Raw genomic sequence first — 22160 nt, 5'->3', positions numbered from 1 at the left:
CCTAAATTGTCACTAGTAAACCAAAATCCTGGGGGAAAAAATGAGCAATAGAGAAATAGATTAAAAAAAAAAAAAAAGCAATTACATTTCTCATTAATGCTGACTTGCCTGATTTCAGGGGCCAGTGTTTATTTTCATGCTCGATTTCTCATGAGACTGGACAGGAACACACAAAAATGGGTTCCCCAACTCTAAGTCAGTGTTTATTTTGACAGAAATGGCAATCTACATTTCCACTGTATTATCAGAAGAATTACTATTGTTCTGCACAATTTCCATAAGCTAGCCTAGTGCTGTCCATTTGTTTTTGTGTTAGTAAACATTTTAAAACGAGAGCTTGCTTATTCATTATTCATTATATCCTCACAAGGGCCAAATTACTTTGGAAAGGCAGAAATTATAGGAGCCCCATTTTTCAAGGTGACTGAATGAGTTGCCTGAGATTACACACCTACTTCTGGATGCTCTTCAAGGTTAATGATCAGCCAGGCCCAAGTGGCACCTCCCGGCATCACCCCCTAGCCCTTGCTCTGATACCAGGACAGTGTCTCCTGGTTGTAAGTTAGAAGTATGTTTCCAGGCCGGGCGCAGTGGCTCAAGCCTGTAATCCCAGCACTTTGGGAGGCCGAGGCAGGCGGATCACGAGGTCAAGAGATCAAGACCATCCTGGTCAACATGGTGAAACCCCGTCTCTACTAAAAATACAAAAAATTAGCTGGGCATGGTGGCGCGTGCCTGTAATCCCAGCTACTCAGGAGGCTGAGGCAGGAGAATTGCCTGAACCCAGGAGGCGGAGGTTGCGGTGAGCCGAGATCATGCCATTGCACTCCAGCCTGGGTAATAACAGTGAAACTCTGTCTCAAAAAAAAAAAAGTACGTTTCCAATTTCGGTTATGCTAGTATTAATGGGAGATATTGTAATTCACTTCTCTAATCAAAGAACAAACTATTTCTTCATACTTTTAGTACATGAGAATAGAGGATTTTAACAACAGATACCTTAATGACCGCCTTTTTTCCCTCCACTTGATTTCACAGACCAGTGACCTTTTCTATTTCCTAGTAAATAAACTTCATGAGTACTTGCCTGAGTCTAGGGATAAGAATGGACTTCAAAATCAAAGCCAAAGGGTTGAAGAGCTGGTGTAAGTACTAACTAGATAATCATCGATTTTTTTTTTTTTTGCTAGGGTGTTAAAGATAAATGGAGGACACTGGACAAAATATATACTACATTAATGATTAATGGCACTGCAAGTTTTTCTTCCTATGGATTTTATTTTATTTTTATTTTCATTTATTTATTTATTTATTTATTTATTTATTTTCTTGAGAGGAAGTCTCACTCTGCTGCCCAGGCTGGAGTGCAGTGGCATGATCTTGGCCCACTGCAACCTCCACCTTGTGGGTTCAAGCAATTCTCATGCTTCAGCCTCCCAAGCAACTGGGATTACAGGCATATGCCACCACACCTGGCTAACTTTTGTATTTTTAGTAGAAACGGGGTTTTACCATATTGGCCAGGCCGGTCTCGAACTCCTGACCTCAGGTGATACACCTGTCTCAGCCTCCCAAAGTGCTGGGATTACAGGCATGAGCCACCATGCCTGGCCTCTTTCTGTGGATTTTAAAAAATAGCATTCATTTTGTTCTAATTTTAATGGAAGGCTGCACAAGAAACTAGTAATATTTGTTGTCTGAAAGTGGGAAAAATGGATACCTGGAGGAGAGACAGCTTTCACTGTATTCTCCTTTTTTACCATTGACATTTTGAGCCAAATATTACCTCTCTGAAAATATTAAAAAAACAATAATTTTATAACAGTGTGTGATTATCCTAAAAACTTTCGAAAAAACATACATACAAAAAAGAATGTAAAAATGATTTGGTACTGAAATCCAGCTATTCATTCATTTAACTTTTTTTTTCTTCTTTTTTTTTTAGACAAGTTCTCACTCTGTCACCCGGCCTCGAGTGCAGTGGTATGATCATGGCTCACTGCAGCCTCAACCTCCCGAGTTCCACACTCAGTTAATTTTTGTAAAGATGGGGTTTCGCTATGTTGCCCAGGCTGGTCTCAAACTCTTGGGCTCAGGCCATTTGTCCATCTGGGCCTCCCAAAGTGCTGGGGTTACAGCATGAGTAATGCGTGAGCCACTGCCTGACCAGCAAACGTTTTTGAGGGTTTACTGCAGGCATCCCCAAACTTTTTACACAGGGGGCCAGTTCACTGTCCCTCAGACCATTGGAGGGCCGCCACATACTGTGCTTCTCTCACTGACCACCAATGAAAGAGGTGCCTCTTCCTGAAGTGTGGCGGGGGGCCGGATAAATGGCCTCAGGGGGCCGCATGCGGCCCGTGGGCCGCAGTTTGGGGACGCCTGGTTTACTGTGTAGCAGTCAGAGTAGGCACTTAGCCAATGTTAGCAATTTGATGTACAGAATTTATTTCCTGTACTTTTTTCTATATGAATATCTGGAAGCAGTTTTAGCAACGATTACTACTTTTGTGGAATTCTGAGCTTCTGATGAAATCATGACATTTTCTTGCCTTTTATCATTTTATTTTCTAGGGCATGCATTGAAATTATACAGACCCTAGGACTGATGTTCAGAGAAACAGAAACTGAGTTATCACGCCTGAACACATTGGCAGCTAAGAAGTAAGATCTTTTAGAAGGCATTGGGACTTTGTAGTTGTAACCTATTAACTATTCTTGTTGAGGGTCTTCCAAAGCACGTAATTCTCCAACTTCTCTGTTCACCCCCTTCCAAGTGTATTTCACTCTTTTTGTTTCTCTGCTTCCCTCTGTGATGAACAGATTAATTGGCATGGGCTGAGTTATCTCTGTCTCTCTAGATTATTAAGGGTACAAGGATTTTCATAGCATAATTTTTTCTTTTGTCCTAGTCTGTTGAACTTGAAAAAGACCAAATGACTCATCATACATTAAAAGCCAGGGGATCTCCACTAGAATTTCCCAGAGTATCCTTATATCCACACAACAGAAAAATTGCAAAATCAGGAGTTATAGAAGCCTCATTTACAATACAGTCGTGTGACCTTAGAGTAAGTGACTTTGGAGAGCATATTAATATATAGGGTATGCTGCTGTAATAAAGATACTCTAGGCTGGGCATGGGGGCTCATGCCTGTAATCCCAGCAATTTGGGAGACTGAGGTGGATGGATCACCTGAGGTCAAGAGTTTGTGACCAGCCTGACCAACATGGTAAAACCCTGTCTCTACTGAAACACGAAAATTAGCTGGGAGTGGTGGTATGCACCTGTGTTCCCAGTTACTTGGGATGCTGAGGCACAAGAATCGTTTGAACCTGAGAGGCGTAGGTTGCAGTGAGCCAAGGTTGCACCATTGCACTCTAGCCTGGGCAACAAGAGCAAAACCCTGTCTCAAAAAAAAAAAAAAAAGAGAGACTCTAAAATATGTGGCCCAAAGAAGACTGTAATTGAAATCTTTCTCACATAACAGTTCAGAGTAGATATTCAGGCTTCATACACAAGGTGAGCCAGGGACCTGAGTTTTTTTCCCCTTTTGTTACTCTGTTTTCTTCTATCATGTTGTCTTTATCCTTATAGTGAGAGCTGGCTGACCTTGATGACTTCATTATACCCTATGGGAAGCAGGAAGAGAAGTAGAGGGCATTCCAGTTAAAAAAGAAAAAAAAAAAAAGAGAGAGAGAAGTAGAGGGCAAACAAGCTTCCTTTTTAAACAAGGCATGTAACACTTCTGCTCACATTCTCTGGGTGAGAACTTTAGGCACATGGCCACACCTAGCTGCAAGAGAGGCTGGAAATGTGTCTGTAGTTGGACAGCTATGTGCCTAACTTAGTTTTGGATGGTAAAGAGGACATCTGTTATTGAAAGAAAGAATGGAAGAATGTATAGTGAGGGACAGTAGCATACTTTGTCACAGAAACTGTGATTCTGCAGTTCTGCATATAGTCTGCTTGATTCTTTGTTTTTATTTTTTGAGACAGAGTTTTGCTCTTGTCACCCAAGACAAGGGTGCAATGGCACGATCTCAGCTCACTGCAACCTCTGCTTCTCGGGTTTAAGCGATTCTCCTGCCTCAGCCTCCCAAGTAGCTGGGATTACAGGTGCCTACCACCATGCCCAGCTAATTTTGTATTTTTAGTAGAGATGGGATTTAGTTTAGTAGAGATGGGGTTTCACCATGTTGACCAGGCTGGTCTTGAACTCCTGACTTCAGGAGATCCACCTGCCTTGGCCTCCCAAAATGTTGGAATTACAGGTGAAAGCCACCACACTCAGCCACTTGATTTTTTAAAATATGTATTTATAAACTCTAAATTATATTCTTGGGCAATGTTGTGGCTAAAATCTTAACTTTTTTCCACCTTCATCAATTGTTTATCCAAATTCACTGCATTAAAAGGTGGAGGAATGAGCCAGAGAGGGGCATGCACCCCTGTAATCCCAATACTCAGGAGGCTGAAGGGAGAGATCACTTGAGCCTAGGTGTTCCAGGCAGCAGTAAGCTATGATCACACTACTGCACGTAGCCTGGGCAACACAGTGAGACTCTGTCTCTTAAAAAAAAAAAAAAGGTGGAGCAAATGATGAGAGCCATGGACTCTAAAACAGTCAAAACTTGTAATCCCAGCACTTTGGGAGGCCAGGGTGGGAGGATCAATTGAAGCCAGGAGGTTGAGGCCAGCCTGGATGACAAAGTGAAACCCCCACCTCTTGGAAAAAAATGTTGGGCATGGTGGCACATGCCTGTGGTCTCAGCTACTCAGGAGGATGAGGCAGGAAGATCAGTTGAGCCAGGAGTTCAAGACTGCAGTGAGCTATTACTGTGTTACACTGGGTGATAGAATAAGACCCTGTCTCCTGTCTCTGAAAAAAAAGAGGAAAAAATAAAAACAAGACAAAAACACTCATACCAGAGGAAAGAATAAGAACTCTTGGTAATATTTTTCCAGGCTGTTTATTAAAGATCTTTAAAAATAACTTATTAATGATAATATTCATATATATGCATATATATTAGAGACAGCATCTTACTCTGTTGCCCAGGCTGGAGTGTAGTGGCACTATCATAGCTCAATGCAGCCTCCATCTCCTGGGCTCAAGCAGTCCTCCCACCTCAGCCTCTCAAGTAGCCAGGATGACAGGCACATGCTACCACACTCGGCTAATTTCATTTTTTTTTTTTTTTTGAGACAAAGTCTCACTGTGTCGTCTGGGGTGGAGTGTGCATCCTCAGCTCACTGCAACCTCCGCCTTGTGGGTTCACGTCATTTTCATGCCTCAGCCTCCTAAGTAGCTGGGATTACAGGCATGAACCACCACGCCCAGCCCTAATTTCATTAATTAATATTTCTTAAGCACACTTGCTATGTGCCAGGGACTGTGGACATACTATACATAGTTTTTTTTTTTTTTTTTTTTTTTGAGACGGAGTTTCGCTCTTGTTACCCAGGCTGGAGTGCAATGGCAAGATCTCGGCTCACCGCAACCTCCACCTCCTGGGTTCAGACAATTCTCCTGCCTCAGCTTCCTGAGTAGCTGGGATTACAGGCACGCGCCACCATGCCCAGCTAATTTTTTGTATTTTTAGTAGAGACAGGGTTTCACTATGTTGACCAGGATGGTCTCAATCTCTTGACCTCGTGATCCACCCGCCTCAGCTTCCCAAAGTGCTGGGATTACAGGCTTGAGCCACCGCGCCCGGCCTATACATAGTTTTTTAGACGGAGTCTCACTCTGTCATTCAAGCTGGAGTTCAGTGACAAGATCTTGGCTCACTGCAGCTTCGATCTCCCTGGGGCTCAGAAGATCCTCCTACCATAGCCTCCCCAGTAGCTGGGACCACAGGTATGCGCCACCATGCCCTGCTAACTTTTTTTGGTATTTTTCATAGAGATGGTGTTTTGCCATGTTTCCCAGGCTGGTCTCAAACTCCTGGGCTCAAGTGATCTCCCTGCCTTTGGCCCCCAAAGTTCTAGGACTACAGGTGTGAACCACTGTGCTGAGCCAGCATACTATGTTTTGTAGGAGGGGTGGACAAACATTTCTGTAAGGGATCATATAGAAAAACAGTTTTGGCTTATCACACCATACAATCTGTGCTGTATCTACTCAGTTCTGTCATTGCAGCACAAAAGCAGCCATAAACAGTACATGAACGAATGGACACAGTTGTGTTCTGATAAAGCTTTCTTCACAGAAACAGGCTGTGGGCTGGATTTGGCCTACAGGCCATAGTTTGCTGAGCCCTGCTTTACAGCAAACAAGAAAATATTCCATGCCAAGCTAGTTCTTATTTTTTAATTTTTTTATAGACAGGGTATCACTTGTTGCCCAGGCTGGTCTCAAACTCCTGCGCTCAAGTGATCTTCCCACCTTGGCCTCCCAAAGGGTCGAGATTACCGGCATGAGCCATCTCTCCCAGCTTGAATACTTCTTTATGTGATTGGTAGTACTGCCATTTCCCTAACCTCCAAGATGGAGATTCAACATTATTTTTGATATTTCTGTCTTTTCCCACATTGTAATTATCACTAAATGTGGTTATCTTTTTTTTTTCAACCTTTTTGTACCTACCTTTCTATTTCCAAGTTGAAAAAAAAATCCTTATTCACCTCTGTTGTATTGTTTTTATGTTTTCTTTAAAAGTATTGCTTTTAATTGTTTTGTTTTAACTTGGCTTGATCACAGCAGCTCTCCGATATCAAGCCTCTTTCCTGATATTACTAATTCTTTTAATGTCCTTTGATACATATATTATATTGCTATAGTAGAGTCTGGTTGTAATATTAACTTTTCTCAGCCAATTTTTATATCCCTAGGGTCAAATAATGTGACCCATAGTATTATGCAGCCCATTAAATATCTAATAAAACTGTGTTAGCTCTTTTTTCTTTCTATTTTTTCCCAATAGCCCTACGGTCTAGCATATGATTAGTTTTCTTTCTTTAAGACACAGTTTCACTCTGTCACCCAGGCTGGAGTGCAATGGTGTGATCTTGGCTGACTACAACCTCCGCCTCCTGGGTTCAAGCAATTCTCACGTCTCAGCCTCCTGAGTAGCTGGGATTACAGGCTTGCACCACCATGCCCTGCTAATTTTGTATTTTTAATAGAGATGGGGTTTCACCATGTTGGCCAGGCTGGTCTTGAACTTCTGACCTCAGGTGATCCACCCACCTTGGCCTCCCAAAGTGCTAGGCTTATAGGCACGAGCCACCATTCCCAGCCAAAGCTGTATTAGTATTCTATTACCATATAACAAATCATTACAAACTTAGTGGCTTAAAACAACATGCATTTCTTTTTTTCTTTTTTTTCTTTTTTTTTTTTTTTTAGAGATGGAATCTCACTCTGTTGCCCAGGCTGGAGTGCAGTGGCGTGATCTCAGCTCACTGCAACCTCTGCTGCCTGGCTTCAAGCTATTCTCCTATTGCCTCTTCAAGCTATAATCCCTCCCGAGTAGCTGAGATTATAGGTGCTTGTCACTGTGCCTGGCTAATTTTTGTAGTTTTTAGTAGAGATGGGGTTTCACCGTGTTGGCCAGGATGGTCTTGAACTCCTGACCTCATGATCCACTCGCCTTGGCCTCCCAAAAGGTTGGGATTACAGGCATGAGCCACTGCGCCTGGCCACAACATGCATTTCTTATCTCACAGCGTCTGTGGATCAGAAATCTGGGCACAGCTTAACTGGATCCTTTGCCCAGGGTCTCAAACAAGGTTTCAGTTGAGGTGTTGGCCAGGCCATAGTCTCATCTGAGGCTTGGGACTCTCTTCCTAGCTCATTTGGATGGTTGTTAGCAGACTTAGTTTCCTTATAGCTGTGCAACTCAGGTGGCTTGTTTCTTGGCAGGAGAGTATCTTTGAGCTTAGGGAAGGCCTAAGCTCTCTTTTTCGGGGCTCACCTGATTAAAGCAAGCCTATTCTGGATAATCTCCTTTTGATTAACTCAAAAGTCAGCCAATTAGGGGCCTTTATTATATTTTCAGAATCCCTTCACCTTTCCCATTTCATATAACATAATCACAAGAGTGATAAGACAAACATATCCAGAGGTATTGCCCATTCTTAAGGGGAAGAAATTTGATAAGGTATGCACCAGCAGGCTGGGAATCTTGGAATCCACATTAGATTTCTGCCCACCACAATAACATAGACTGACTTAGGAGACTATGAACGTGGCCTTCAAAGTCTGTATTTTAAAAGATATTATAGTACATTTGAAATTCATACATTGGAAATAATAACCTAAACAATATAGTATTAAACTGTTGGGACTATTTTTAAGGCTGTGATGTCAGTCCTATAAGTCATCTCTGTTTTCAGGATGAAACTACCATTTTGATTAAAATTTCTTCTATCTATTATTGCCCTAGTGGATTTTAAATTAAGTTGGCAGAAGGGGTGGATTTCAAAGTAAATCCCGTTTGGGCAAATAAAGCAGTTGATCATTTCAGCATTTTCCTCTTTATTATTTTCATGAGTGGAGATTGTACTAGTTCAACACACTTTGCTGTAACTTTCTTGAAATGTGCCATATTTTTTCATATCCTAGTATTGTTAGGGTTGAATTCATATGTTATCATAGCAAGTAACCCATAATTTAAGAGTTCTTTTTCTTTGCCTTGGACATATGATACTTTGAAAATAAGCTGTCACTGGAAATAAAGGACTGTAATTAAATATAACAGTGAACGGAATGCCACTTCAAACAATATCAAGAAACACTTCTAAAGGGAGTGTTCTGTTGATTTGAAAAGTGTCTTCTAAAAGTAAGATTGGCCATTTAAAATAGCCTGAATAAAACATTATTAAATACCCTGTAGGGTATATCCTGCTTTTGTGAGAAATGTACTAACTGATATGATTCTTCTTTCCAAATATAAGAACTAGACTTGCTTTTTGACTTGAAGGAAGGGCATTGTATTTTTATTAAAGTGTAGGTTAATCATGAGCTTCTAATCATGGTGACGATTTAAATGACTGTAAAAAGATTAGAAAGCCTCAGATCTTACTAAACAAGAATATTTATACTCTCTTTCCTTTATTCTATCATGAAAGGAATGATTATGGTTATGGAGAATTTTTGTGTAGTCTTATATCTGAATTATTTTACTACTCCTACCCCTCAAATCGACTCTGACATTGTCTTCAGTTAGGCAACTGAGTTTTTAGCAGTCTGCCTTTAGCTCCTTTTCAACCATACAGGGGTTGTACTACTCAGCATGAGATAGTGTTATTAACCCAGTTCATGAGGATGCACACATAACATTTAAGTGAGTTGTCAATGGATAGTACCCCACATTGGAAAGTAAAAGATCTGACGTTTTTGACATCATCAAGTATGCATTTTAATAAATGTTGGAGGCCAGGAGCAGTAGCTCACGTCTGTAATCCCAGCACTTTGGGAGGCCAAGGCAGGTGAATCACCTGAGGTCGGGAGTTCGAGACCAGCCTGACGAAATTAGCCAGGCATGGTGGCATATGCCAGCTACTTGGGAGGCTGAGGCAGGAGAATTACTGGAACCTGGGGGCCCAAGGTTGCAGTGAGCTGAGATAGCGCCACTGCACTCCAACCTGGGCAACAAAACCAAAGTCCATCTCAAATAAAACAAAACAAAAAAACAGACAAAACAAAAGAGACAAACAAAACAAACAAAAAAAGAAATGCTGGAGTTGGGTGTGGTGGCTCATGCCTGTAATCCTAGCACTTTAGGAGGCTGAGGTGGGCAGACTGCTTTAGGCCAGGTGTTCAAGTCCAGCCTGGGCAACAAAGCAAGATCCCATCTTTATGCTAAAAATTTTTTGTATTAAAAAAAGAAATGCTGCACACTATTAATAAAAACCAAGAAAAGGAAGTAAATTTACTGTCCAGCAATGGCTGAGTGGATAAAGAAAATGTGGTACATATACACAATGGAATATCATTCAGCCATAAAAAGGAAGTCTTGTTATTTCTGACAACATGGTAAAACTGGAGGATATTATGCTAAATGAAATAAACCAGGCACAGAAAGACAAACACGAGTTTGACTTTTGAGATCATGCATGATCTCACTTATATAGGGAATCTAAAAAAGCTAAAGTCATATAAACAGAGAGTGTAGAATGGTGGTTGTCAGAGGCTTAGGGGTGGGTGGAATTGGGAGATCTGGGTCAAAGGGTACAAACCTTCAGTTAGGAGGAATAAGTTCAAGAGATTTATCATACAAACATGGTGACTATAGTTAATAATAATGTCCTATATACTTGAAGATTGCTGACAACAGATTTTGTGTTCTCACTATATAAAAATAAGCATGTGCAGTAATGCATATGTCAATTCACTTGATTTATAAAATATGTACACATGCTACAGGATATACACATTTAGAAACAGCATGTTGTATGCGTTAAATACATAAAATATATACAATTTTCATTATCAATTTTAAAAAGTAAAAACTGGGAGTGGTTGCTCAGGCCTGTAATCTCAGCTACTTGGCTGAGGCAGGGGATCACTTGAGTCCAGGAGTTCAAGACCAGCCCGTGCAACATGGTAAGATCCTGTGTCAAAAAACAAAAAACAAAACAAAAAAACCCAAGCAAACAAACTTAAGAAAAGCAAAAAGAAAGGCTGCATACTGTTGCTTTGTTCCAGAGATACACAGTGGATATTAGCATATAAAGCCTCTGGCACAAGCCTGTAATCTCAGCTACTTGGGAGGGTGAGACAGGAGAATTGCGCATTGCACTCCAGCCTGGGCAACGAGTGAAACTCTGTTTCAAAAAATAAAGCCCATGAGAAGTCCTGTAGTAAAAACATCTGATGAACTTGGTTTAACCAAGTATTTTCCTATCTCCTTTGACCACAATATCTATTTTAACTATAAAATTGCCTGGAACTAGCAATGTATAAAAAGCCCCTTGAAAAATAATGCTACAATTGAATTTACCCAAATCTCCCTTAAATCCAGATTTTCTAGTCTTTCCAAGCTATGTGCACTTCTAGAACTATACCCACTCTGAGCCAGAAGACCAAGAAATTATTTTCATTAAATTTTTTATCTCTAGACATTCATTTGCATGTCCAAGCGTCCAAAACTTCAGTCAAGGATGGTCTACAATGCTTCATTGTTTTAAACATAATCATATTCAGTGTTTGTAAACTTAGCTTCACCATTTTCTTCTCAAAACCTTGCTCATTAATTGCCTTTCACTTATTTTTTTTTCAGGGCAACACTATTGAATCTCTTGGTAATTTTAATTAGCAAGCCTCAGATTCCAAAATCTTGTCCTGTGTTTAATATCCAGTTGGTGGCTGATTCAGCTTTAGTCAAAATGTCTTTTGCTGCTGAGGTGAGATGAGAATTTTGGGGGTAAACTATTATATATAGGGGCCCTGGCTTCTTTTAATGTGGACCATGTCATCACACAATACAGAAACATAATTAAATAAAAGAGTAGATCTTTTGTCATAAACCTCAAAATTTAGATAACAATTCAGTCTAAAGTAGATTTAGAGGGTCAAGAAAAAGACAAAAATTACTATTCAGTCAATATTAACATATCCATTTTATATGTCTTAAGGTATGCATATTAAGAAAGGTATCATTCTTTATAAATTTGATAACTCTGTTTATGTCTGTCTCTATACAAAATATGATGTATACGTAATTGCATAGCAGGGATCTAACGGGTAAAAAATCACTGTCTTAGAAATTTTAGGGTTAATTCTCATACTTTACCATTTCCCTACCTATATACACAGTATAAATTATCAGCAAGAGTTACTTGTTTTTCTAAGGTTGTACCAAAACATTAGAAGTATCAAACTGCCTAGAAAGCATACCTCTGATAGAATAAAACAATGCATTAATAGTTTATTTTGAGCCAGGTTAACATATTTTTTTTTAAGGATGGAACATGATTTGATAGTTCTTAAATATATGGTCAGAGTTATTCTTTAGAATACTCGTTCACTCAGTAACTTTTTTTTTTTTTTTTGAGACAGGGTTTCACTCCGTTGCCCAGGCACAATCTCGGCTCACTGACTTCCCAGGCTGAAGTGATCTTCCCACCTCAGACTCTGAAGTAGCTAGAACTACAGGCACGGGGCGCCACGTCTGGCTAATTTTTCTATTTTTTGTAGAGACAGGATCTTGCCATGTTACCCAGGTTGGTTTCAAAACCTTGGGCTCAAATGATCTGCCTGCCTTGGCCTCCCAAAATGCTAGGATTACAGGCATAAGCTACCATACCCAGCCACAATCAGTAAATATTTATTGAGCATCTATTATGAGCAAACAATGTGCTAGGCAGTAAAGTCAAAACAGTAAGCGAAACAAACATAACCCCTGCCTTTATTAGTTTATACTCTGCTGGGAGAGACAGACATTAACAATGAATATATAATTACAGACTGTATATGGAGAGTTTCCAATACCACTTTCAGTGGTGGGTTAGGGGTTAAAAGAGTGGGGTAGAACCAAGACTCAGATAGGCAGCGCATTAAGCAGCTAGTGCAGTAATCTAGGTAAATAATGATATGGGCCAGAGGGAAGCATTCCTTGACCCCCAAATGAGACTAGTACTGCAGAGCTCCCTTAACTTCCGGTACATTGCTTTCATAGCCCTTGTCTCAGTTTATAATTATGCATTTATTTGGTTGTTTGATGTTTGTTCTCCAACTAGATTTTATGTTCCATGAGGGCAGGTACCATGTCTGTGTTGTTCTCCCTTGTATCCACAACACCTAGCTCAGTGTCTGATGCATATTTGTTGAATAAATAAATGAAGAAAAGAAGAAAAGGAAGAATTATTGTAAAGAGGAGTTTGGAATTCTTAAGAGCAATGAAATATCTCTAAGCCCTTTATTTATCCATACCACAGAAGGAATTTTAGTTTAATTTGGGCATAAGCATAAATTCCCCAGAAAATCTCTCACTTCAACTCTGGGGAGCATATTTTTACATTCTTGAGAGAAAGTAGGGTTGTTGATCTGATTGATTTTGTAAATCAGGAATGCAATTTTTTGTATTCGTATTCTGTGGACCAGCCAGGAATAATGGCTTGCATCTGAATCCCACCTACTGAGGAGGCAGAGGTGGGAGAATCGCCTGAGGCCAAGAGTTCCATACCTGCCTCGGCAACAAGCAAGACCCTGTCTATACAAAAGAAAAAAGAAAAAATTACCTGGGTGTGGTGGCACATATCTGCAGTCCTCGGTACTGGGGAGATTGAGGTGGGAGGATTGCTTGAGCTCAGGAATTTCAGACCACCTTGGGCTAATAGTGAGACCTCATCTCTACAAAAAATTAAAAAAATAAAATTAGCCAGCATGGTAGCTTGCACCTATAGTCCCAGCTACACAGAAAGCAGAGATGAGAGCAATGGCTTTTGCTTATGAGTTCGAGGCTGCACAGAGCCATGATTACACCACTGCACTCCCACCTGGGTGACAAAATGAGACCCTATCTTGAAAAAGAAAAAATTACTTTATAAGTGTCTAAAGGGAACCAAGGGAAATTATCATTTTCTGACTTGGCTTATGATATTGCATTGATTATTCTTGAAAATTCTAGTTACAGAAGCTTATTCTGGAGTATACAGATTCGGCTACGGCCCTTTTATATGAGATACTTCTTGTCTTTCAGCAGGTACAATTTTAAAAAATTATATGTATTGTGTAACTATAAATTATATGACTATCATATATTATGACATATGTATATTAAATGATTATGGTGTATGATTAACAATATACCAAAAATGCTTATATTAGAGATGGTCTCCAAAACTGGTTGATTTAAATGCTATGACCTTTGCTCTTAAGTGTTCATCTAGTTTATTTTCCAAAACTGATTTTAAGGATTTGATTAATCAGGATAAAAATGTATTTAAGAATGAGTATCCTTCTAGATACAACTTGAACTTTATGAATATAACTTGTTAATTTCCTTGAGTCTTTAGAATCTTGGATTGGGATCCACAAAGTTTGCTATTAGCTGGATGATGTCTTTTCTACAAAGTTGTCCTCCCATTGTAAGTATCTAGAAGTCAAAACAAAATCACCACTCAGGCCTAATTATACAGATATTCCTGTGCTTAATTAATAAAACACACGTTTTCCCAGTGATGTAATCAAGTTTATCAACCAGAAGCAAAGTGTAAATTTGACATTTTATTATTATTATTATTAATTATTGTTTTGAGATGGAGTTTCACTGTTGTTGCCCAGGCTGGAGTGCAATGGTGCAATCTTGGCTCATCACAACCTCCGCCTCCTGGGTTCAAGCGATTCTCCTACCTCAGCCTCCCAAGTAGCTGGAACTACAGGCATGTGCCACCATGCCTGGCTAATTTTGTATTTTTTGTAGAGACGGAGTTTCTCCATGTTGGTCAGGCTGGTGTCGAACTCCTGATCTCAGGTGATCCACTCACTTCGACCTCCCAAAATGCTGGGATTACAGGTGTGAACTACCATGCCCAGCAACAGTTTATTATTTAATTGAAATAAATTGTTTTCACCTTTGGGGCCTGACTGTTTAAGGCACTGAAATTACATCTTTTTTTTTTTCTTTTTTTTTTTTGAGACGGAGTTTCGCTCTTGTTACCCAGGCTGGAGCGCAATGGCGCGATCTCGGCTCACCGCAACCTCCGCCTCCTGAGTTCAAGCAATTCTCCTACCTCAGCCTCCCGAGTAGCTAGGACTACAGGCGTGCGGCACCATGTCCAGCTAATTTTTTGTATTTATAGTAGAGACGGGGTTTCACCATGTTGACCAGGATGGTCTCGATCTTTTGACCTCGTGATCCACCCGCCTCGGCCTCCCAAAGTGCTGGGATTACAAGCTTGAGCCACCGCTCCCGGCTGAAATTATATCTTAAGTGGGAACTTGATTTCATGAGAAACTCTAAGATTCCCAGTACTTTGGGAGGCCGAGGTGGGCAGATCACACGGTCAGGAGATCAAGATCATCCTGGCTAACATAGTGAAATCCCACTGTGAAGAGTGACACTCCATCTCAAAAAAAAGAAAAAGAAAACAGAATATTAAATTGTTAGCTGTATAATTAGGTAAAAAGAGAAACATTTACCTTAAATAGTGGGTGTGAATCTAACACTTGGGATCCTTTGTGCATTCTCTCCCTACAGACAGCATCCTAGTTCTTATTATCACTATTTCTTTCCTTGATGCTACACTCACATGTCAATGCTCTGTCTGTCTTCCCACCAGATTACAGGCTGAGGAATCCATTTGAAATAAAAATCTGATTGTCATCCCTTGCTTTAAATCTCTCCACAACTTTTCACTATGAATAAAGACTAAACTCCTTAATATAGCCTATAGGGCCCTGTATGCTAGGGCTGACAGCTTCCTCTGATCCCTCAGCCTCCCTGCTGTGTGGGTCTCTTGATCACTGTCCCTCTTTCCATCACTGCCCCTGCCTCCCAGCTCCTCCGGGACCTGCACCATTGGATCTGTCTCTCCATTGGAAATGCTTTTCCCTCCCCTACTTTTTTTGTTGAGACCAAGTCTCGCTCTGTTGCCCAGGCTAGAGTGCAATGGCGCTATCTCGGCTCACTGGAACTTCTGCCTCCCAGGTTCAAGCGATTCTCTTGCCTCGGCCTCCTGAATAACTGGGATTACAGGTGTCCACCACCATACTGGGTTAATTTTTGTTTTTTTTAGTAGAGACGGAGTTTCACCATGTTGGCCAGGCTATTCTCGAACTCTTGACCTTGTGATCTGCCTGCCTCCATCTTCCAAAGTGCTGGAATTACAGGCGTGAGCCACCGCACCTGGCTCCCTCCCTTTTTCACCTGATCAGTTCCTACTCACTCCTCAGGCCTCAGAGCTTCTTTCTGGGCTGGGGAAGTGGAGGCTGCTTCTCTGCCCACTATGACAGGGGAAGAGTCCCTGATTAGAGGCACAAATAGTGCATGGCATGGTGTCCTCTTCCTCTCCTTTACAGACCTTGTCATTGTTGCAGTTCACGTTTGTTTGTGTTATTATTTGGTTCTGCTGTGTCATGGCCATTAGTGCCCACTCATACTCTGGCTCTATCTCTCCTTCTGGGCACATGGTGGGACTGCACTTCCCTCTCCATGTGAAATTAGGGGGGTTCTCTGTTGCTGCTTTGGCTAATGAAATGTGAGCAGAAGTGGCCTATGTCACTTCTGGGCAGAAGCTTTAAGAGCCGGTGTGTGCCACTGGGCATTCTCTTTTCCTTCTGCGGATAGCACCCACAAGGTGGCTGCTCTGCCCGCTGATGGCTGAGAGTAACTACAGTGAGTAGAGCCGGACAGACCCCTCCAGGACATGCAGAGAGAATGAGTAACCAGCCTTTGTTGTTTTAAGCAAAGCATTGGTATTCCGGGAGGTTTGTTACCACAGCATGATCTAGTCCATCATGACTGATAAAATATCTTTCTCTTCCTACAGACTGTCAGTGCCGGGAGGGTAGAAGCTATGTCTGTTGTGCTAGGCACACAATAAATGTTCAGTAAAATATCTGCTGAATTAATTCTAGTAAAGGTTTTATCTCTTAATCTCTTCTCACCTCCTCAAACTTATGCAGTCAGTCAACAAACGCTTAATTGGAAATCTCTTCAAAAGAGTCATCTAAACTAAATTCCCACTGCTAATGGACACAAGGTAATATGTTCTCTGTTTTGTTTTTGTTTTTTTGAGACAGAGTCTCGCTGTATTGCCCAGGCTGGAGTGCAGGGGTGCCACAATCTCGGCTCACTGCAACCTCCATCTCCCAGATTCAAGTGATTCTCCTGCCAAGTAGCTGGGATTACAGGCACCTGTCACCACACCCAGCTAATTTTTATAGTTTTTAGTAGAGATAGGGTTTCGCTATGTTGGCCAGGCTGGTCTGGAACCCTTGACCTCAGGTGATCCACCCACCTCAGCCTTCCAAATTGCTGATATTACAGGCATGAGCCATTGTGCCCGGCCTGTTCTCTTTCCATATGTGAACATGCATCTTTTGACTGTCTGTGGGTGGGTCCTCTACAGTTTCTCTAGAGTGATGTTGGTTCTGTCCTATGGGATCTAGACTCTCTTGTCAGATCCCTGTGACATATGTTTTATACAAAGCTTGCTGGAGTCAGGGTACATTTGTCAGTAGAACAGCCAGCTGCCCTATACAGAAGTTGAGCCCATGAACTTGTCTTCCTCAGTAGCGCATAGGCCCCAATCAATCTCAGACCACTTCACAGAATGTTTTAAAGTTACAGACATTCACAGCAACAGAAGCTCATATGTGCAAGATGCAAGAACCCTATGTTTTCTGTGTGGTGGTTGCAGACCCTATTACATGAACTGATGTAATCTGGGGTTTTACAGACTCCATGTAATAGGGAAGTTTTTTTTTTTTTTTTTTTTTTCTTTTTCTGGATCTATACTTGCAAACTACACAAAGAGGGAAGTTTCTTTTTATTTATTTATTTATTTATTTATTTATTTATTTATTACTTTTATTTCTTATGTAAGCCTTCCTGCATAGTATTTATTTATTTATTCATTTATTTGGAGACAGAACCTTACTTTGTTGCCCAGACTGGCATGCAGTGGTGTGGTCTCGGCTCGCTGCAACTTCTGCCTTCTGCGTTCTAGTGAGTCTCCTGCCTCAGCCTCCCAAGTAGCTGGGATTACAGGCACCCATCACCATGCCCGTCTAATTTTCATATTTTTAGTAGAGATGGAGTTTCACCATGTTGGTTACACTGGTCTCCAACTCCTGAATTCAGATGATCCTCCCACCTTGGCCTCCCAAAGTGCTGGAACTACAGGTATAAGTCACTATGCCTGGCTGCATTTATTTATTTTTAATAATTTTTAAAAAATGAGATGGGGTCTTGCTATGTTTCCAGGCTGATCTCAAATTCCTGGGCTCAAGCAATCCTCCTGCCTAAGCCTCCTGAATAGCTAGAAATACAGGCATGTGCCACTGCACTCTAGCTAAAAGGAAGTTTCTTTATCAGCCTCTAAAGTTGATTCACCAAAGGAACTGGGTTGAGTATAAATGAGGCTAGTCTGTGACCATGAACATGTGAGGATGAAGGGTTGGCAAAAGAAAGCTTCAATATTAACCCAGTTCTAAACAGTATAGGCAGAAACATATCATTTGAGAGAAACTGGCAAGCACAGAAACAGGGATCATTGCTATGCACCTGCATGTCAGTCAGCTCTGATTATCTTACTTGGCTAGAGAAAAGTTCTAGAAAAGTTAAAAAGTTAATTTCTAAATGGTCTAATTAACATTGTTCTGTTCTGCTGCCTCAGACTCTCTCAACTCAAGCTGTGTTTGCCAGACAATATCTGTTTAATCAATAATGTTTTGTCAACATATGTAAATGGCCTGGAATGGGAAAAATCCACTTCCAACTACTTGCCCTATCTGTAGAGAAGGGCCAGTTGCAACATATTACAATAGAAAAGGCAATACATTTTTATTGATACTAATTTAATGGGTGTGTAGTGTGACCTGTTGATTAGAGCTTGAAAGGGCACTAGCGTTCTTTTCTGTTTTTCACACAAGCCTACATTTATGGACAGTAATTTAAAAATATTTAAAAATTCCAAAACAGGCACGATGGCTCATGCCTGTAGAAATCCCAATACTTTCGAAGGCTGAGGCAGGTGGATCACCTGAGGTCAGGAGATCGAGACCAGCCTGGTCAACATGGTGAAACCCCATCTCTACTAAAAATATTTTTAAAATAGCTGGGTGTGGTGGCGCATTCCTGTAATCCCAGCTACTCAGGAAGCTGAGGCAAGAGAATCACTTGACCCCAGGAGGCGGTTCAAGCAGAGAACCAAGATTGTGCCATTGTACTCCAGCCTGGGTGATAAATAGAAGACTCCATCTCCAAAAAAGAAAATGGTAAAACAGAAACAACCTATGATTCAATTGTGCTTTGTTTTTTATTTCTCTCTCTTTTTTTTTTTTTTGAGACATAGTCTTGCTCTGTTGCCCAGGCTGAAGTGCAGTAGTTACAGTCTCAGCTCACTTCAATCTCCACTTTCCAGATTCCAGCTATTCTCCTGCCTCAGCTTCCTGAGTAGCTGGGACTACAGGTGCATGCCAATACTCTCGGCTAAGTGTTTGTATTTTTAGTAGAAATGGGGTTTCACCATGTTGGCCAGGCTGATCTTGATCTGGCTTACCTGACTTCAAGTAGTTTGCCTGCCTTGGCCTCCCAAAGTGCTGGAATTACAGGCATGAGCCACCACACCTGGCCCCATCTTAGTTTCTGTCTGAGAAATGACACTAGAAGTGCCCTTGATGAAAACCCGTGTACAGTGGCATCAGCATCACTTGGCTTTCTTTGCTTTCTCTCTTAGAGCTGTGTTTCTCAAAATGTGTTCCTGGGGACAAAGCCATCAAAATTATTTGTGGAAAATACTTGGAGGGTAGGGCCTAGTATTTTGTGTTCTTAGTGAATTGGTGAGGTGATGTTTATGCATATTGAAATTTGAGAACCACTGCCTTGTAGGAACTTTGTCTGAAAAGCAAAGGCAGCTTATCAATATGGGCCATTTGTTCTTACCTGCAGAAAAGAAGAAAAACTATCTTTCCTATTGGAGGAAGACATAGACCTTTCTGAGCTCTTCTTCCATCCCCATTCCTGCTTCCAAAGTTCTCTTTCCACTTTGGAATCAAATTCCTTGCAAGTCCTTATTGGTTCTAACCTTGCTTGTAGAGGGTCAACTGGTAAACCCAGATTGGTCTATGATCTGGTGCTCTTTGATGTCAAAAGACAGAATTATAAGAACTTCAGTTTTAAAATGTTAATTGGCCTTATTTGTGATTCTGGAATTGGCAACACTTCATTCCGTAACATAGAATAAGTGTTTCAATGCACTGGGAAGAAAAGGTTTGCTTTATAGACAAAGAAGGGCTGAAGAAAGCAAAAGCAAAGAACAATGTGTATTCGTCATTTGTGAGACAGGGACAGGGAGACAGAGAAATAGAAAAGTAACTGATTAGTTTGTATCAGGTTACTTCAGGCTACTTCTTTTATGTAAGGATTAAAGAAGAGGGAAATTCATTATCATGCTGATTGAAGATTTTATTTATTTTATTATTATTTTTTGAGATGGAGTTTTGCTCTTGTTGCCCAGGCTGGAGTGCAATGGCACAATCTCAGCTTACCACAACCTCCACCTCCTGGGTTCAAGTGATTCTCCTGCCTCAGCCTCCCAAGTACCTGGGATTACAAGCATGAGCCACCTCGCCCGGCTAATTTTGTATTTTTTAGTAGAGATGGGATTTCAACATGTTGGTCAGGTTGGTCTTGAAATCCTGACCTCAGGTGATCTGTTCACCTTGGCCTCCTAAAATGCTGGGATTACAGGCATAAGCTACCGTACCCAGACTTTATTTTATTTTCTTTGATACTGAGTCTCGTTCTGTGGCCCACGCTGGAGTGTAGTGGTACAATCTTGGCTCACTGCAACCTCTGCCTCCTGGGTTCAACTGATTCTCATGCCTCAGCCTCCCGAGTAGCTGGGACTACAGGCAAGTGCCACTATACCCAGCAGATTTTTGTATTTTTAGTAGAGATGAGGTTTCACCATGTTGGCCAGGCTGGTCTTGAACTCCTGCCTCAAGTGATATGCCTGCCTTGGCCTCTCAAAATGCTGGAATTATAGATGTGAGCCACTGTGCCTGGCCTGATTGAAGACCTTAAACTGGCCTGCTTAGGAAACTGGCTGTTATTTCTGTCTCTTGACTTCTTTGAAGATCAGATGACAACTTAGTTTAGATTTGGTGACATGAAACTGTTATAAGACCAACAGGTTCATATGCCCACTGTGCAGTAATAAACCAATGCACTGAGACAGAGGGGTTTGCAGTAGAGAAAGAATTTACTAATCACAGGGTAGCCGAATTAGGAAACTGAGAGAGGAGACCCTCAATCCATTTCCCTGGGGAGTTCTTGGCTGGGGCTTTTAAGGGATTTTGGAGAACAAGGAGCTGGAAAGTTGAGGTCATTGATTGGTTGGGGTAAGTGGGATGAAATCATCAGGATGTGGAAACTACATTCTTTGGTGAGTCCACTCCTCACGGGGGTCCTTCAGACCAGCTGGCATTGGTAGTTTCACTGGTATATGAGACCTGAAAGAATATCTTAAAGGGAAAACAATGTTTCACGATGTTCAGGTTGTTGTCTACAGACAGTTAAGGGTGACTGTAATCTGGAGTTTACATGATCCTAGAACAGCCACCATCAAACAAGTGTAATGAGGCAGGTCAGAACAAGCTGGCCTAATTGTTAATGCTTGAATGTGGTGCAAACTTGGCTTATTTTTTAATTTCCCCTCCCTTCTTCCCTGATTAATTTTGTAAAGTTTATTGGGCCTCACACAGTGACTCATGCCTGTAATTCCAGCACTTTGGGAGACAGGCAGATCACTTGAAGTCAGGAGTTTGAGACCGGCCTGGCCAACATAGTGAAATCCTCTCTCTACTAAAAATACAAAAATTAGCTGGGCGTGGTGGCATGTGCCTATAATCCCAGCTACTCTGGAGGCTGAGGCAGGAGAATCCCTTGAACCCAGGAGGTGGAGGTTGCAGTGAGCCAAGATCGCACCACTGCACTCCAGCCTGGGTGACAGACCAAACCCCAGCTCGAAAAATAAAAATAATAAATAAATAAATACAGTTTATGGGATGGTTTCACAACTTTAGCATGGGAGACTCCCTTTTGATTTTTAGTCTGGTGTGTAGGGACTTACTGCAGAACCTTAGTCCAAAGCAATGGTCTCCTGTACCTTTTTTTTTTTTTTTGAGATGGAGTCTTGCTTTGTCGGCTAGGCTGGAGTGCAGTGGCATGATCTCGGCTCACTGCAACCTTCACCTCCCAGATTCAAGCAATTCTCCTGCCTCAGCCTCCTGAGTATCTGGGATTACAGGTCCACCCCACCACATCCGGCTAATTTTTGTATTTTTAGTAGAGATAGGGTTTTACCATGTTGGTCAGGCTGGTCTCGAACTCCTGACATCATGATCCACCTGCCTCGGCCTCCCAAAGTGCTGGGATTACAGGCATGAGCCATGGCACCTGGCTCCCTCCTATACTTTTTATTTGACATTGAATACCATTCTATGAGGAAGATTCCAACAGTGGTGTTTGGGTAGTGA

At 41.4% G+C, this 22160-nt stretch overlaps 1 protein-coding gene and 1 long non-coding RNA gene across 3 annotated transcripts in view; one reads left to right on the top strand and one right to left on the bottom strand.

Moving 5' to 3' along the window:
* LOC141585142 (uncharacterized) overlaps window positions 1–22160 on the bottom strand; it is an 85946-nt gene that overhangs the window by 21130 nt on the left and 42656 nt on the right. For both annotated transcript variants that reach the window (XR_012518476.1, XR_012518477.1), the window contains exon 3: window positions 13193–13304. This is a non-coding gene — a long non-coding RNA (uncharacterized LOC141585142). The remainder of the gene's footprint in view (window positions 1–13192; window positions 13305–22160) is intronic.
* The window catches only part of C7H12orf56 (chromosome 7 C12orf56 homolog), a 92218-nt gene that overhangs the window by 66598 nt on the left and 3460 nt on the right, over window positions 1–22160 (top strand). Inside the window, exons 7-11 of the mRNA XM_074402848.1 lie at window positions 1039–1145; window positions 2575–2664; window positions 11233–11356; window positions 13582–13656; window positions 13970–14041. Of these exons, the coding sequence (XP_074258949.1) occupies window positions 1039–1145; window positions 2575–2664; window positions 11233–11356; window positions 13582–13656; window positions 13970–14041 (468 nt within the window). The remainder of the gene's footprint in view (window positions 1–1038; window positions 1146–2574; window positions 2665–11232; window positions 11357–13581; window positions 13657–13969; window positions 14042–22160) is intronic.

Source organism: Saimiri boliviensis, chromosome 7 (genome assembly GCF_048565385.1).
Source record: "Saimiri boliviensis isolate mSaiBol1 chromosome 7, mSaiBol1.pri, whole genome shotgun sequence".
Taxonomy (NCBI): domain Eukaryota; kingdom Metazoa; phylum Chordata; class Mammalia; order Primates; family Cebidae; genus Saimiri; species Saimiri boliviensis.
Note: the sequence above shows the minus strand (reverse complement) of the source record. Positions and strands in the feature narration are given on the sequence as shown.